The 17294-nt window shown below is 47.6% G+C and overlaps 1 protein-coding gene across 1 annotated transcript; it reads left to right on the forward strand.

Annotated features, from left to right (window-relative positions):
- Window positions 1–8705: 8705 nt before the first annotated feature.
- On the forward strand, window positions 8706–14991 carry LOC127303631 (phosphoglucomutase, chloroplastic). Its single transcript, XM_051334345.2, has 22 exons — window positions 8706–8934; window positions 9495–9560; window positions 9878–9922; window positions 10026–10118; window positions 10203–10255; window positions 10531–10582; window positions 10671–10739; window positions 11242–11310; window positions 11419–11541; window positions 11614–11666; window positions 12066–12144; window positions 12225–12289; window positions 12363–12430; window positions 12912–13030; window positions 13129–13203; window positions 13305–13420; window positions 13679–13820; window positions 13922–14003; window positions 14176–14222; window positions 14311–14388; window positions 14468–14573; window positions 14673–14991. The coding sequence occupies exons 1-22, from the start codon at window positions 8797–8799 to the stop codon at window positions 14738–14740; spliced, it is 1806 nt and encodes a 601-aa protein (XP_051190305.1). The 5' UTR covers window positions 8706–8796; the 3' UTR covers window positions 14741–14991.
- The last annotated feature ends 2303 nt before the right edge of the window (window positions 14992–17294 follow it).

Raw genomic sequence — 17294 nt, forward strand, 5'->3', positions numbered from 1 at the left:
GACTTTGAGATCTGGTGGATAATGTGGAAGACCCTTGCCTTCAAGAGAGCCCTTAAATTCCTCCCACCAGCTCCAGTGATCCTCTTCTGCACGAACTCCCATTTTTGAAGAAGGTTGCGACGAAGGACCAGCCGATGACACCCCAATCGGCTCCTAAAACAGAGCATCTACCAGGCCAGCTGCCCCCCGAGCCTCAGTCAAGGCGAGAATAGCGGTGAGGATGCACAGATCAGACAAAGGGCTTTGAACTCAGGTAATTCTGAGACAGCCACCATGCCGAGCCAGCCAAACTTGCCCCCATCGATCGCCTCTTCTTCCGTTGAAAGCCGATATTGTAGACGAAACACCAACGGCTTAATGAGCAAAAGGCTGCCTTGCATGCCAAAACTGACGCTTCTGACAGTACTGCTGAACTGGCGTAAAGGGTTGGAAGTCCTCGAAGAGAAAGTTCGGGCACCAAAATCGGCTCATTGCAGCTGAGGAAGCTCTCATTGTTCACTCCCTCAAAGAAGCAGGAGGCCTCGAAGCTGAACTGAAGACCGACTAGGTGAAAATCCGCGTCTTGAACACGCAGCGGGTAGATCCTGTGTAATTATACTAGAGTCGATGGCTGCGCATCGGCTTTGTTTCTTAGCTCTAAAGTCGATGTCCGTGCATCGGCTGTATACCATGAGAATTTTTTTTACTGGCCGATTTTTCTATCGGCCCCCAATATTTCACTGCACATGTATCGCACATGTTCATCTGATTAGGTGCCCCCCGAGCCGAATCTGTCAGGTAACTGCGGATATCGGCTCTGTAGTTAGCCAAGGCACTGTATTTGAACGTCGGCTCCGTTAGGAGTAATGTTGACTCTCATCAGCTGACGTAAAACCGCTGCCCATTAGATCGACGTTGAACCCAGGCAGAACGTATGGTGAGGATAATTTTGGCCGATTGCTGGAATCGGCCTCCACGCTGACTGAATCGCTCAATGAAGGTTTTTGCAATGTTCCTCCATAGATCTTTGGGGCCGATCCCAAGGATCGGCCTCGCCACGTTTGTCCATAGGTTTGTTCTTGCTATACGGTCAGGCCGGTGGATAAGACCAGCCTAACCCCGTCCTTCGTCACGTCGATGCGCTCGCAGTCATCCAAATTGATGCCTGAGAGTGGCTCTTGGCCTGTTGTCTCCCAAGCGTTCATGCCAGCAGTTGAAATCTCGGCTGAGTCGTCTGCATGGACGACCTCTACTTCATCTCCATCCCACTGTATTACGCATTGGTGCATCGTGGATGGAATGCAACAGTTGGCGTGGATCCAATCTCTTCCTAGCAGGACAGCATAGGTGCTCTTGCTATCGACAATAAAGAACGTCGTAGGGATGGTTTTCCTTCCTACGGTCAGATCCACATTCAGAACACTTTGTGCGTCAGACGCTTGGCCGTTGAAATCGCTCAATGTCACGTTGGTCTTGATCAGATCCGAGCTAGAGCGTCCCAACCGACGTAGCATGGAGTATGGCATAATGTTGACTGCCGCTCCGGTGTCCACCAGCATCTTGTTGACTGGCTGCCCATCGATATAGCCTCGCAAGTACAGGGCCTTCAGATGTCTGTAGCTTCTTTCTCGTGTTTTCTCAAAGATAACTGGCCGTGGGCCGCAGTCAAGTTGTGCCACAGGTGCTTCGTCTAATCCTGGAGCACTAAACTCCGTCGGAAGGATGAACACCATGTTTGTGCCAGCCGATGTTTCATCATCGGCTTTATTTTGTTTGGGGCGCCACTCTTTCCTTTGTGGCCGACCTTCTTCGTCCAGGGTTCGCTGAATTTTAGCGGCCAGATCAGGCCGCGCCTTCCTCAACGTGTGCAGGTATAACCTTTCGGCTTCCTCCAAACCACGTAGTCGCTGAACCCTACGCTTTTGGGAACGGCTGAGTCCATCAGGGCACCACCTTGGCCGGTGGTACTTATCTTCTTCTTCTTCATCATCGTCTTCCAAATCCTCGAGATCTTCCACCCGAGAGGACTCATCGTGCTTGTTCCGAGGCGGGAGAGGCCCTAGACGTTTGAACACGGACACGTTAGCTGCGTCCTTCCTTTTCTGTCTATATTCTGGGCAGTTGCCGATTGTAGGCAATCGGCTCATTCCTGAATCCCAGCAGTGTCTGAAGAAGGGACAGTCCCAGTGCCTATCCTCGTCGTCTTGCTCTCCTGACTTTTCCTTGGCACGGCGCTCATATCTCTCCTCGTCGTGATCATGCCGACGATGTCTCCTGGCGTCCCCAGCCAGACGATCTCTTTCACCATCGTCGTTGGGTCGTCGGCGTTGGTCATATTGACTCACATACTTGTTGAGGAGGTGATCAGAGAGGTCGGCGATATCTCACATTCCTCACTTCTCCCTCTGTGATGTAGCGCTTGCCATCGTGACGGAGCCGATCGCGTGGAACGGCTTCCTCTGTGTCCTTGCTACGAGAGCAGCTGCCCTCGTCTCCGTCCTTACCAGAGTGGTGTCCAGGTCCTACCATGTTGATGTTGAACGAGAATCCTGGCTGGCACCCTCCAGGGTAAGTGCACTCCACCATGTTAACGGCGGGGAAGGGGTGTGTGTCGACTTTCATGGCGCATCGGGCTGAAAATTAGACGCCCTTGTTCTATCGCCATTTGGACCTGCCGCCGCCACACCCTGCGATCGTTGGTGGCATGGGTGAACGTGTTATGCCACTTGCGGTATGGCGTTCCATTCAGCTCCTGCGCCGTGGGGATCTTGTGGCCTTCGGGTACCTTTAGCTGCTTCTCCTTAAGTAAGAGGTCGAAAATCTGCTCAGCTTTGGTAACGTCGAAGTCAAACCCTCTGGGAGGATCTTGTGGCTTAACCCACTTGCAGGACACGGGGCTTGCCGCCCGAGTCCATTCAGCCACTGCTACCTCTTGATCTCCCGCAGAACCTTCGTCTTCATCTGCCTCAACCAGGACCACCACACGCTTGAATTTATCCTGGTATACATCTGGGTGGCGCTGTTCATATGCGATGCCTTCGCACCATGTGCGCCGGTGAAGGGTAGTACGCTTGGGAGGCCACGTCCTTGATCGGTGATGCGAGACCCACCACCGCCAACTCGATCGCTTCTTTTTCAGTCACACGAGCCGAATAGCATCGGTTCCTAACGGTCCCGAAGCGCTGGACGTATTACGACACTTGTTTCTCCGCGCTTCTGTCGTACTTGTGCTAAATCGGCAATGCCAGCCTCGGAAGCCTCTGAGTGATACTGCATGTGGAACTGCTCTTCCAACTGCTTCCACGTCCGGATTGAGTCTGGTGGCAGCGATGTGTACCACCCGAAAGCCGATCCTGTGAGGGACTGTGCGAAGAACCTCACACGCAGCTCATCTGATGCTGAGATCGTGCCCAGCTGTGCCAAATATCGGCTCACATGCTCGATGGAGCTGGAACCATCTGATCCATTAAACTTGGAGAAATCAGGGAGCCGATATTTGGGTGGTAGCGGGATCAACTCGTACTCGTTGGGGTACGGCTTGGAATAGCCGATTGTCCTCCTTTTCGGCACCATGCCGAACTGGTCTCTCAGGATGGTACTGATCTGATCCGCGGTGCTGGCTGCAGAGTCGAACTCGAAGATTCGCCGGAGTGGCATACTTAGCCAGCCATGCTTGCTTTTCCAGCTCGAGCCAAGCTGCAGGAGCTGAGCTCGGAGGTTTGTCGGAGTGGCATACTTAGCTAGCCACGTACGCTTCTCAAGATCTGTTCCCGAAGTTCCTCTGTTGTTCCAGAAGTCCTCGCATTGCGATCCGGTTTGTGAGTACCCGATTCTATCGATGCGGCACGTATGTGCACATGTATCCGTGATGGATCTCCTTGGGCGCCTCATGCAAGAACTGGTAGTCACTAGGGTCACCACCGATCTTGTAGACGACGTATGCCGGTGAATTCGGCACTTCTGGTGCTGCCAACGCGAATGGCAGCGGTGGATGGGACTGGAGTGGCATCTCTCCTTGGTAAGTCCCGAGAGCTGGTCCTGACGGAGAGTACTGATGCCTCATGATTTCCTGGATCACCCGAAGAGCGACACGCTCCAAAGTGTTCACCAGGCTCTCGTAATGGCGGTGCAGCGAGTGAGCTACCATGAAGTTAATCTCCGACGCAGGGGACCTGGTGCGTTCTTCTGACGGGGCGGACAGGTCCACTCCATCGTGCGCGCGGTCTGGTGTGAACCCTTTCCACCTGATGCCATGCGAGCGGGTTCTGTGGAAAGAGCCGATGAGGTCGGCTTCGAGGATTGCTTTGACCTCGTCATACTTCTTCTTGAGCTCCTCGGTCAGATCCTCGTACGTGACTGGAGTGCCTTCCGCCATCTCAGATGTAGATGGCGATGCGGTTGATGTCGAAGATGGTCCCACCGGGCGTGCCAGAATGTGTTGCGGTCAGAAACCCACCGGCGAGCAGCGACGGGCAACACAGTAGAGCCGGGAGGCTCCCAGGACTGCGGCTGGCCCTGGTCCCTCCGAGCGACGGCCCGCAAAGACTCGGCACGCACGTCCGATGCTGGTGCAAGGGCGTGCCACCTGACCTATACCTGGTCAGGAAGGTGATGGATGTGCCTCGCTTAGTTTCCTGCATGGCATACACGTAAACATTAAATACGAGCCTCGATCGGCTCTCAGGTTGTCCTGTGAATCGGCTCAAAGAGCCGATCCACCCATGATCCGTACGAGGTGTACGAATATATGGTGGTCCTGCTTGATCAAAATAAAGCTAAAACGACCTACTACGACTTAGGGTTTTCACCACATAATCGGAACATCCTACTCGTGATTGAGCCTGGCGGCCACGCACGGTGATCGTAAACCGACCCTAGACAAGGCCTAAAAACCAACACGAGGTTGATCCCCGGAACATCCTGTCTAGGGCTAGCAAACTACACCCTACGCGCCACTGGATCCTTCAACCCGTTTGTAAGGCCTAACTATGCGGATATTAAACTAATCCTTGAAGAACAAGGAGCAATCATAACGGATCGGATCTACTAAATAATGATCAAGCGGGGTGCCGCCCTTACACCTAAGATAGGCGTAAGGGCGGCTAGACGTATAAGGGTTGCACGACGACGGCATATGATACGAGGAACAATGCTAACCCTAACACGTCTAAGATAACTACGTTGCTCGCCATCAAAAAGGCTTCAGTACGAGCAACGCATGAACAGCGGATAAACGTGTACTGCCTAGATCGCAAGATGCGATCTAGGCAGCATGATGCTTACCCGGAAGAAACCCTCGAGACAAGGGAGTTGGCGATGCGCCTAGATTGGTTTGTGGTGAACGTGATTGTTGTTTATTTCATAAACCCTAGATACATATTTATAGTCCGTAGACTTTCTAACGTGGGAATAATCCCAACCGGGCACGAGCCAAACTCTATCTAATCGACACGTATCCTACTATATTACAGATACACGGGCAAACTAGCCCAAACTTTGCATATAAGGCCGATTCATGTATTCCTTCCATGTATATTCTTCAAGCCCATCTTTAATCGCGGCCCACCTCTGATCCGGTCAAATTCTGGTGATAACAGCTAGATATTGGCACCGCTGATCAGGCGTCTCGCGCGCGGATTTTGGCGCCGATCGGCTTTCAGCTGCATCTGCCACGCCTACTGGCTGGCCTGCAGGGTGGTGGCCGCTGCATTCTTGTCCTTCTGGTTCCTACACCGGCCGCGACGCTTCGCGCCCTCGACGCCTTTCTCCTCCTTGCTCCTTGGACAACACCTTCTTTGCCGCCTTCGGCTTAGTGTCTCTGCCGCCAGTGGCGGCCCGCTTTGCTTCCATTGGAGCTGCAGCTCCATTGTGGCTATGGTCGTGGCTATAGGGGAGTCTGGGGTGGCGGCGGGTGTGAGGGTTACCTCGGAATCCATGGTGGTGGCTGTGGCGGCGAGAACGTCCATCGCTTCTAGACTGTTGGCGCCGATCTATTTTGATTTTTCACGCGGGGAATGACCACTGGCGGGAATGTTATCGGCCTCCCTACCACTGACGCGCGGGTTCTACGTAAGTTTTGGCGGACACTCGGCGCTACCGCGGAGACGCAAACATGACGCATATTTAGGCTAAGTTTGCGTCGCTGCGAACGGTCCGGTCACTTTGTGGCACCCCGCTGGAGCAGATCCCAGATGCATTTTCGATCACGACGGACGGCGAACGGTCGCTCAGCGTCGCCCCGTTGAAGATGCACAATGCTTATTTAGGACCGTGGGTGCGGGTGGAAATGTTCTTAGGTGGTTGTGCACTTGTAGTGGGGGAAAAGAAACATAGCGCTTCCATGGCTGGTGTCCTCATCTGTATTTTTTTTTTGAACAAGGAGCGCCCCGAAGGGGTAGGAAGCTTCTCGTTAAAAGCAAACGGTGGAGGTACAAAATGTTACAAAGGACCCCATAAGATCTAAAATTACATATAGGTCCCTAGCAAATGCAGAAAAGACCTCGCTAAAAGATGAAGAAAAGCAATCAGGTCCTTCTCTTTCGTCGCCGTCGAGCCAGAGAGCTGCTACGCCGCCGTCATGCGAAGAGGCGGGGATGAAACCACTTGCCTCCACGCAGCCGTAGTATGCGACTGCAACCCTCAGGAAGAACCTCACAACGGAGGTTGAATCGCCGGAGTCCATCGCCGGCACTTGCATAGGCCACAGAGTGGCCTTGGATCTGCTCAAAAAATCGCTTCCCAAGGCACGGACTTGATTCGCCACTTCAAGCTTGTGGTAGCAGCATCATCGTTGCCGCCCTCACCCTCGCCTCCATGGCTGGCCGAGAGGAGCAGCTTCGATGTGCTACCTCCACCGCAGAAGCAGTAGAGATACACCCTCCAAGGAGCAGAGAAGATGATGACGACGTAGCTGAGCTCCTCTTTGCCTCCACGGCCGGCCAGGAGCTTGCTGACGTCGATGATCCTCAGCAGGCGCACCTTTTCCCCCCCGCTGCCGAGGCCGGCCAAGAAAAGGTTCCGCCCACCGCATCCTCGCTGCAGCAGGAAGAAGACCGCCTTACCTTTATTGAAAGAAGCGCCGTTCAGCTGCTTCCCTTTCCCCTCCGACCACCGGAGAAGGAGAAGAAACTAGAAGAACCCTAAAGATGGTGAGATCTAGGCGGCCAGATCTTGCCAATCGCTTCCAATACCGGGCAAACAGCCCACTACCGGCAAACCGCCGCAACCCCTAAGGAACCTAGCTACTCCGGCGCCATCTCCCCTCCATATCCGGCCGGCTACTCCGGCGGAGAGGAGAAGAGAGAGACCCGGCAAGAGGGAAGAAAGGTTCAGGAACTGTTCACGCGTGAGAGAGGGAGTAGGGAAAAGTAAGCAGCCTCTCCTCATCTGTATTGTAGGCTCCCATTGCTCGTGCCCTCGGGACTCAGGAGTATGTATACTCGTTGAAGTACGTGGTTAGCACTCGCAAACGTGTCGATAGGCAGACTGTCGTTAATTTGACGGTCCATATTGTTTTGTCAGTTGGCTCGTATCTGACAGGAAAGGAAGCAGTGATGCTCCGTTGCGGCGATCGTGTACGGACACATGTATCTCGCACGTGAAAATATAAAAGGGAAAACGAAACTAGCGCAGGAGGCACAGTGAAACCAGCTCAACTTGCACGAGTGTTGCTAGCGGACAGCACCGAGTGTGACGAGCTGGCCGAGAAAAGCCAAGAACCTTTTCCCCGTGCAAAAAAACCCCCGTCACGTGTCGCCGCCTCGGCTTCGGCCGTCCGTTCTGTACCTCAAGTTCTCAACTCGCCCGACACGCGCGCACCACAGGTGAAGTATCGCCTCCTCCTCATAAGATCTCGCGCCCCCCATTCCCCGGGGTAATTTTATTTTTTGCCCCTGTTTTCTTTGCCACTCTATGATTTGCCCTTGTTTACCTGGTACTCTCTTTTTTGCCCCAGATTACTTTGGCACTTGATTATTTGCCCCTTGACAGGATTGGTCCACACGCAATGACTAAATTACCCCCTTGGCTGTTTGACCTTCTGCCTCGCGTTTGTCCCCGTTCGAACACAGAAGCCCGACTCATCTTGGGACGGCGGCGGCCGTGGGATTCACGCAGGGAAAGCTCTGAGAGGCGGAGGTGGAGCGCCCTGCGGCAAAGCTACAGGGGTGGGCGCGTAGGGGCAGCAACAAGGGTCATCGGTGCAGCGGTCTGCGGCACGGGCGGCGGCGGGACGGCGCATTAGGCGGTGGAGGCCGGAGCAGCGGAGGTGGTGCAGCGATGGGGCGCCGTGGCTAGGCCGGACAGGGGCGCGCCGTAGATATAAGAAGGGAGCCAAACAAGGATCTCGCCTGACCTGGAGAAGAACAGCGTATTCGGTAGGGGAGGCGTCAATCCGAAGCTGGAAGAGACATAGAGGTGTCCGGGGGAAGAAACGCGATGTTGCTGAACATCACCAACGGCAACGGCTGCTAGTGGACCGGCGCTGCAATGACGGCCGCCGCGGCGCGGCTCGGTCTGTTCGAACGAAGGAACATCGACCAGGGTAGATTCGTCTTCCAATTTTTGCATTTGTACTCAAAAAAAAGAAGCCAATTCACATTAATACAAAAAGGGCAAATGGTAGAGTGGTAAAGAAAACAGGGGCAAAAAAGAGAGTACCAGGTAAACAAGGGCAAATCATAGAGTGGCAAAGAAAATAGGGGCAAAAAATAAAATTCCCCCATTCCCCGACTCCCACTCTCAACAGCTCACTCTCTCTCCGTCCTCTCCGCGCCGCGCCGGACCATCATCCCTCGCCGCGTCCGCATTGCCATCGTGATGGCGTCGCACGCGCTCCGCCTCCGCCCGCTGCTCTCCACCGCGCGCCCCACGCCCACGCCCCCGCCGCCGCGCGCCGCCGCCGGGCGCCGCTCCTCGTTCGTCATCGTCCGGTGCTCCGCCGCACAGGCGCTCAAGGTACCACCCTTCCTCTCCCCGTTGGTTCCTTGGTCGCGCAGCGCAGCGCAGTGTTCTAGACTTCTAGTGTGGTGCGTGCGGTTTCGGGTGGTGGAATGGAACCAACGGTGCGGTTCGTCGGGTCCGCACCGGCACCGCACAGGGTATCCCTTCACGCGGCGCAATTGCGGCTCAATTGCGGCTCCAGTTCTTTTTCTCCCCATGATTCGGGTCGCCAAATGCTTCTCCCCGTCGCCCGGAATCAGCCTTATCTTGGCGTGGATTTCTTCTACCCTGCGATCCGGAATTTGCACTTGTTTCTCGGCACCTCTCGCCTCGCGTGGATAGCAACTACCCTTTGGGCGCTCTTGGATGATTATCTATCTGCTTGCCTCTCCATTTATGTTTTCTCTGTTATTTATTATGGTTGTGTTGTGAGTACTACTACATGTGTTCGCACTCTGCTGTTGGGCGGTGACCAATGCTGTTGTTATTCGTGCGAATTTCGGGATTTTCAACTTGCCAATTACTACGTGTTTAGTTGAAACAGTATCATGGAACGATGGTAATCCTCTCTGCAGATCAAGTCGATTCCCACCAAGCCCGTCGAGGGGCAGAAGACTGGAACTAGCGGGTTGAGGAAAAAGGTACGCCTTCTTCTGTTTCCGAATCCTGCAGGTTTCAGCAGCCTAATTTGCTTGGAAATGTTGCTTGTGTAATTCCTCAAGTAACGAGTCCATTTCAACCTCAAAGATCCCGAAATCAATGTGCACTTAGCTTAGCTAATGTTCAGTAACTCATCAGCATCATGTGCATCCATATTATGCTAGGACAATGTGCAAGGTCCTATCAGGGTTTGATCGTGTTTTGTCCAATTTGAGGTCTTAAGGAGTTGAGGGGTGTAAAGTAGACCTGTTCCATACTTTCCATCCCTTAATCAACTCGTTTTTTGCTGGCCTATCAGGTCAAAGTGTTCCAGGAGGAGAACTACCTCGCCAACTGGATTCAGGTGTGTACACCCTTGCACATATTAAATGTTACTACTTTATTGTTTGCAAGATCACTTATGAAGATTCAGTTAGAGTGATTTCTCCATTTCTTGTGGTATTAAGGCCCTGTTCAATTCATTGCCACCGGAGGATTATGTGGGTAAAACACTTGTACTTGGGGGTGATGGACGGTACTTCAATGTGGAGGCTGCTCAGGTGCTGCTAGAAATGAAACAGTAGTTCACATGTGTTTGCGCGATGTTTGCTTATGCATATGATATATTTTCCGTTTTAATGTAGATTATCATAAAGGTTGCGGCTGGAAACGGTGTTGGGAAGATCCTTGTTGGCAGGTGAGTAATCAGTAGCTCACCTTCTTGGCTTAAGGGGATGCAATAGTAACTTCTAGAAGTAGGAGTATTTGTTGAACTAGTATTCCAATGAATTAGGTAGCCTTATTGCACTTGGCATGTTAATTATACTTTACCAGATGCAAATACATAAAAAAAAATAACCATACTATGTTACAGCTCAACCTGTTTGTTGGCCACTTGAGTTGGCTTGCTGTACCATGTTATGTGCAAATGGATAGTTTGTATCATATCCAAATGTGTCATCTTGTTTGTAGGCATGGTCTGCTGTCAACGCCTGCTGTATCTGCTGTAATTCGTAAAAGAAAAGTATGTCTATTATCTCACTCCACTCATTATGTGCATCACCACCTGTTTCATCTATCTTTTATTAGTTGCAGTTTTCATTTTTCGCCAGGCTAGCGGTGGCTTTGTCATGAGTGCAAGTCATAATCCAGGTGGACCAGACAACGATTGGGGTATAAAGGTGATGCCATAACAAAAAAAAATGGAGACCTCTTTCGCTAATTGAGAAATTATATTTACTTTTAGCAGAAAATGGCATGTAGTGTTTGAGGAAATAGTATGAAAGAAATACTTTTCTATTTCGAGAAATTAAGATATGAGTAGCATGTCCGAGTAGACTTTTAAGGATGAAATACCAAGGAGAAAATCAGACATATGTATTTCTGTTTATGGTTGTATTTGTCAACATATATTTTTCCTGCCTTTGACTCTTGGTTGAAAATGAAAGAAAGGGCAATTCTGTATTTTAGTTCGGTTCAACAATTATTTTGTGTGCAGACGTAATTTCGTGTTGTATATTTGTTAAATCTCTGGTAAGTTGAATAGTTGGCAGCATGGCTATGCATGCTTTAACAAGTATTTTGCAAAATCTAACTGTCAATATGTGATATATTCAAATGATACACTTTCGTGTGTCAAATAGGTGACATACTCCGCTATCCTAATGTTGTGTTCTCTTGCAGTTTAATTATAGCAGTGGGCAACCAGCACCAGAGACCATTACTGACCAAATATATGGGAACACACTTTCGGTATGAAGCTTTAGCATCCTTTTATTAGGTTATTATTCATTATATTCCATAGACCTATTGCTTCTTTCCTGTTGTCTTGTTCCTCCTAATGGAAATCTTCTGCTACAGATTTCTGAAATAAAAACAGCAGATATTCCTGATGTTGATTTGGCCACTCTTGGAGTCACAAGTTATGATGATTTCACTGTAGAAGTGATAGATCCTGTTTCAGACTACCTTGAATTAATGGAGGTATATGATGATATTAATATAACACTAATAATTATTTTCTTACTCAAGTGATATTTTGTTTTTGTCTTGCAGAATGTGTTTGACTTCCAACTTATCAAGGATCTTCTTTCTCGTCCTGATTTCAGGTCCTGTGGATTTCGTTTTCTCTCTTACAAGTGTTCATTTCTTCGAGAATATAACTGCTACACCCTTATAATCTGCATATTGTCATTGGCTGATATTTAAGGATAACTTGACAAATTGGTTTTTAAATCTTCTCAAGAATGTTATTTATTCAAGGAATGTACAACAAACTAAAAGCCTGCAACTAAATAGTACCGCTTTTGAGTTTTCAAGGCCACCATACCTGTGGTTTCTACTAACCCTTTCTGATTCCGTATTTGTCTTGGTCATGTTGGTAGCAGTTGCAATAACTCTCTTAACATCTGTATCTCAATAACTGTAACCACATTCTGTAATTTAATGTTCTTGGGTTAATGAATTGAGTACAATAATCACAATTGATCATTTACCATGATTTTCAGATTCGTATTTGATGCCATGCATGCAGTAACTGGTGCATATGCGGGACCCATTTTTGTCGAGAAACTTGGAGCTGATGCGGTGACATATCCATTACTTCAGATGAAAATTTGAATGGGTTTGAAGGAACATCTGATGTTGAATTTAAACTTGGTTTGCAGGATTGCATACTAAATGGAGTGCCTCTTGAAGATTTTGGAGATGGCCATCCTGATCCTAATTTAACGTATGTAAATAATCCATCCAATCAAACCTTGCCGAATTTCCGTGTTACTATATTTACTTATATTTTTCCACAGTTATGCCAAGGAGCTAGTTTTTATAATGTTCGGAAGCCGTGCACCTGACTTCGGTGCAGCAAGTGATGGTATGTTTAAACTACTACCTAGTTTGTATGTTCTTACTACTGGATCTTCCAAATTTTAATTTACTTCGCACATATCATGTGCACTTTTAGCAACCAAAAGAGAAATGCCCATAAGTACTCCGACCCTTGTGAGACCATGAAGTAACTTTCCAGAGAATGACGACTTTTATAGCCATATACAGGGTAGTTGAGTAATTTACTCCAAGTCCCAAAGTTGCTCGTCACTGTAAATATATACGGTAATCATATAGTAAAATTTTACCAAGTTCTTTAATTACATATTGAGTCCTCATTTGATACTTTGTGTCTACCAATATTACCTCTTAATGTTCAGTTGAATTCCATAAGTGTACTATTCTGGACAGCGGAAATTCAGTCATCTGCTTATTGTTGATTTTCTTCTTTTTCTTTTCTGACGTTTCTTTGTAATTTAAGGAATAATTTATTATAAATAATTGCCAGATAACAATGATAATTGCAGGCGATGGAGATCGAAACATGATTCTCGGAAAAAGGTTCTTTGTTACACCATCAGACTCTGTTGCGATGATCGCAGCCAATGCACAGGCGGCAATTCCTTATTTCCAGTCTGGCCTAAAAGTAATTAGATTCCACACTCTTGTTGTTTTCTCATTTCTCTATTAGCCTTGGAAAAGATAAGAATCTTCTTTAAGTTTGATCAATGACTTGTCTTTTAGGGACTTGCTAGATCAATGCCAACCAGTGGTGCTGCTGATCGTGTGGCTGAAAAATTAAAGGTTCCATTTTTTGAGGTACTATTGTCTAAGAATCAAATGTGCTAGACTATATTCAGATAGTCACATTTCTGTAGCTTCTACTGGAACATCTCAAACAATGTGGTGTCACTTTGTAGGTTCCAACAGGCTGGAAATTTTTTGCGAACCTAATGGATGCAGGAAAATTGTCTATATGTGGAGAAGAAAGTTTCGGGACAGGGTCAGATCACATCAGAGAGAAGGATGGCATCTGGTAAGAAGTAAATTGCTCATACATGGTTGTAACTTCCCCATGCATGGTTTTCACTTTTATTAGATATCCCAGATTCCCAGGTGTAACTTTCAAACAGATAATTAAATCTCTATAAGCAACTAATCATACTCTTGATTAACTGCTTGGAAAGGCTAAATTGCGAAAAAAATATAGTTGGCTTACATGTGAAATGCTTCATTTTTTCCTTGAATCCTTGATATCAACCAATAATACACTTGGTGAACTCTTGACTTCCAGGGCTGTTCTGGCTTGGCTCAACATACTTGCGCATAGAAACAAGGATAAGAAGGTGGGGGAGAGACTTGTATCTGTGGAAGATGTAGCTAGGGAGCACTGGGCAACCTATGGCAGGAATTTCTTTTCCAGATATGATTATGAGGTATTTGATCAAATAGATTCCTGAAATTGTATACAGGGGGGTACACCTTATGTGACAAATAAGCCTGGAAAATCCCTTGACCCCATGCTCTTCACTTTTAGGAGTGTGAATCTGTGAGCGCAAATAAGATGATGGAACACCTCAGAGATTTAATTTCGAAGAGCAGCCCTGGAGAGAAATATGGTTGGTTATATTGCATTTTTATATATATATATATATATATATATATATATATATATATATATATATATATATATATATATATATATATATATATATATATATATCTGTGCTCTTATTTCTTATATAGATCAAAGTTTCGTCCAAACCTGATATCATTGATATTTTGATGCAGGAGATTACACCCTTCAGTTTGCCGATGATTTCAGTTACACTGATCCCGTAAATCTTATATACTTCCCTTCTTTGCCTCCCTCTCTGTTTATGTTTAATAGTTAGCACAAGTTTACATTTTCCCTTAATATTGCAGGTAGATGGTAGTAGTGTATCGAAACAGGGACTTCGATTTGTTTTCAGCGATGGATCAAGGATTATCTTCCGCCTATCGGTACAGGCATAACACCGAGTTTTTGAAGACTTTTTACTAATTAACACTTGATCCTAATTCCTTAGTTGTGATCTTGTAGGGAACTGGATCGGCTGGAGCAACGATCCGCCTATACATTGAGCAATTCGAGTCCGATGCCTCGAAGCATGGCCTCGATGCTCAAATAGCTTTGAAGCCTTTAATAGGTGACTGCTATAACTCTTCTCCAGTGAACTATTCTGCATCTATTTGCTTGATTATGACCATATGCTAAACACATAATTTGTCCACTATTATTGATGCAGACCTAGCGTTGTCTATCTCGAAACTAAAGGACTTCACCGGAAGAAACCAGCCAACTGTCATAACATAGAACAAACTTCCAGTGCTAGCGACTTCACCATCTGTGTATTCGTTTTTTGCTTTTTTTAGTGTCCTACTTCCAATCACAAAAAATAACGGAGCCATAGCCCGAGTGTCGAGTTGAGTTGTTGATTTTTCCAATAAAGGGGTTGTTGATGGCGGAGATATAAGAGTATTGAGTTGAGATGTTGATGGCGGACATGCAAGAGTATTTTCTAACTAGAAGATTTAATATGATGGTTGCTATATTATGGATTAGAATCAGGGTTATACGGAACAGTATTTTTATACGGCTGTAACACATGAGTTAGTTCATGCCTCGGTATTGTGTGTATGCAGTTGGGTATTAGCACTTGGAAGAACTTGCAACTTTATGCATATGGTGATTAGGGCACTAAATACGGAGTAGGTTTTTGTAGAACAACCTGCCAAGCTTTTTATTCATTTGATATAATGTTTACAGGGCTAGTAGCAGAATAAGGATTTACAAGCCATATAGGACGACCTGTTCCGGGAAATGCACTTTGGCTCATAGGAGCATTTGCTCCCATTATGTGAATCCACATTTCGAAGTGTCAAAAAATTCTAAACTAAATTTTTACATGTACATCTAGACATTTTATGTTGGTACACAAAATTTCAAAAAAATAAACTTTTTTACGTGGCTCCTGTAAAAAAGACAAATTTTGATGTCGTAACACGACTACGTACAGCATATTTTTTTCTCTTTTTTATACACATCACTCCATGAAAATTTGTGCACGAACATAGAATGACACGATGCACACCAAAAAATTTATATCAATTTATTTTAACAATTTTAAAATAAATTTTTAATTATTTTATATAATGGAAGTATTTGCTCCTATGAGCCAAAACGCCACCTCCAACCTGTTCCTAGATTTAAAACAAACTTGGCAAGGTTGTGAGCTTCAAAGTTAGAAGCGCGACCTTCGAATGCGAATGTGTACTTCGACTTGCTATCTCTCTCATTATTGATCCACTTCTTTCTTTACTCCCTTCTTCTATGTCAGCTACTGCACTCTAACAACACTAAGGGAACCCGCCGAGGGGCCGACGGCCGTCGGCCCACGCCTGTGCCGACGGCAACCATCGGCACCTTGCCGTCGACACAATATGGTCTCGGCACAGTCATAGGAGCCGTCGGCACACGTCTGGCCGTCGACGCAGTCGCTAGCCCGACGGTGGGACGTCGCCATCGGCACAGTTGCCGTTGGCCCCTTCGTCGAGGGCCCCTGAAAGGATCGTATGCCGCACCTAGAGGGGGGGGGGGTGAATAGGTGCTAACCAATTTTTAGTTCTTTTTCAATTTAGGCTTGACACAAAAGGTAAATTCTCTAGATATGCAACTAAGTGAATTTACCTATATGACAAGGCTAACAACTAAGCAAGATATAGCTAGGCAATATAAGAGATAGAATAGGATAGAGGTAACCGAGAGTGGAGCACGCGATGACACGGAGATGATTCCCGTAGTTCCCTTCCTTTGCAAGAAGGTACGTCTACGTTTGGAGGAGTGTGGTTGCTACGAAAGCCAAACCAACAGCCACGAAGGCTTCACTCAAATCTCCGGTGAGCAACGCCACGAAGGCCTAGCCCACTTCCACTAAGGGATTTCCTCGAGGCGGAAACCGGGCCTTTACAAGGTTCTTGGGGCACACATCCACAACCGAATTGGAGGCTCCCAAATCTGTTACAACACAACAATCAACAACAATACATCAACACAAATCAACTAGGGAACCAAATAGGAACACTAGCATGAGATCCCTCAAACAAGAGAGGGGGAAATGAGAATCGCTTCGGTGAGGATGTAGATCGGTGTCTTCTCCTTCGAATCTCCAAAGATCAAGAGCTTTGGTTGGGGGAGGAAGGAGATCTTGCAAATCTTGAGTTTCTTGAGGTGGCTCTAATGGAGGTGGCTTGGCAGATTTCTTGTGCAATGATTGAGCAAGCAACCAAGGTAGAAGAAGGGGGGTATTTATACCCCCCCACAAAAATGAGCCGTTGCAGCTTCCGGGGGGGCGGATATTCCGGCCTAAGTAAGGGCCGGATAATCCGCCCCCCCGGATAATCCGGCCTTCGGGACAAAACCATGACATTATCCGGCCAAATGTCCGGCCCTATGCCAGACTTGTTTTTCTTCCAGTCCTTAGCCAAATTCGAGGGGGCCGGATATTTCTAAAATATCCGGCCCGGATATTCCGGCCCTGGTACAATACCGGGACAATATCCGGGCAAATGTCCGGCCCCTATACTGCGCTGCTTTTCCTCATTTGACTTAGCCGAAAACTGGGGGCCGGGTATTTCAACAATATCCGGCCCGGATTATCAGGCCTGACCAACTTTGCTGTTTTTCTTTTGACAGACCGACCATATCCAACACACAAGAATATGTATCTATGTAATCCCTGTACCACTTAAACAAACATTAGTGTATCACATATATTGACATCAAACACACAAAACATAATGTGAGAGATGTTCTTTCAATCTCCCCCTTTTTGGTGTTTGATGATAATATACGGATTTGCAAGAGAATC

The sequence above is a fragment of the Lolium perenne genome, chromosome 1 (assembly GCF_019359855.2).
Source record: "Lolium perenne isolate Kyuss_39 chromosome 1, Kyuss_2.0, whole genome shotgun sequence".
NCBI lineage: Eukaryota > Viridiplantae > Streptophyta > Magnoliopsida > Poales > Poaceae > Lolium > Lolium perenne.

What these genes read in the sequence shown, in the direction of transcription:
- LOC127303631 (XM_051334345.2), top strand. Translation starts at nt 8,797, where the DNA reads ATGGCGTCGCACGCGCTCCGCCTCCGCCCGCTGCTCTCCACCGCGCGC. An exon ending in ACCTCGCCAACTGGATTCAG is followed by an intron (nt 9,923 to 10,025) that starts GTGTGTACACCC and finishes TGTGGTATTAAG; the next exon opens with GCCCTGTTCAATTCATTGCC. An exon ending in CAGCCCTGGAGAGAAATATG is followed by an intron (nt 14,004 to 14,175) that starts GTTGGTTATATT and finishes ATTTTGATGCAG; the next exon opens with GAGATTACACCCTTCAGTTT.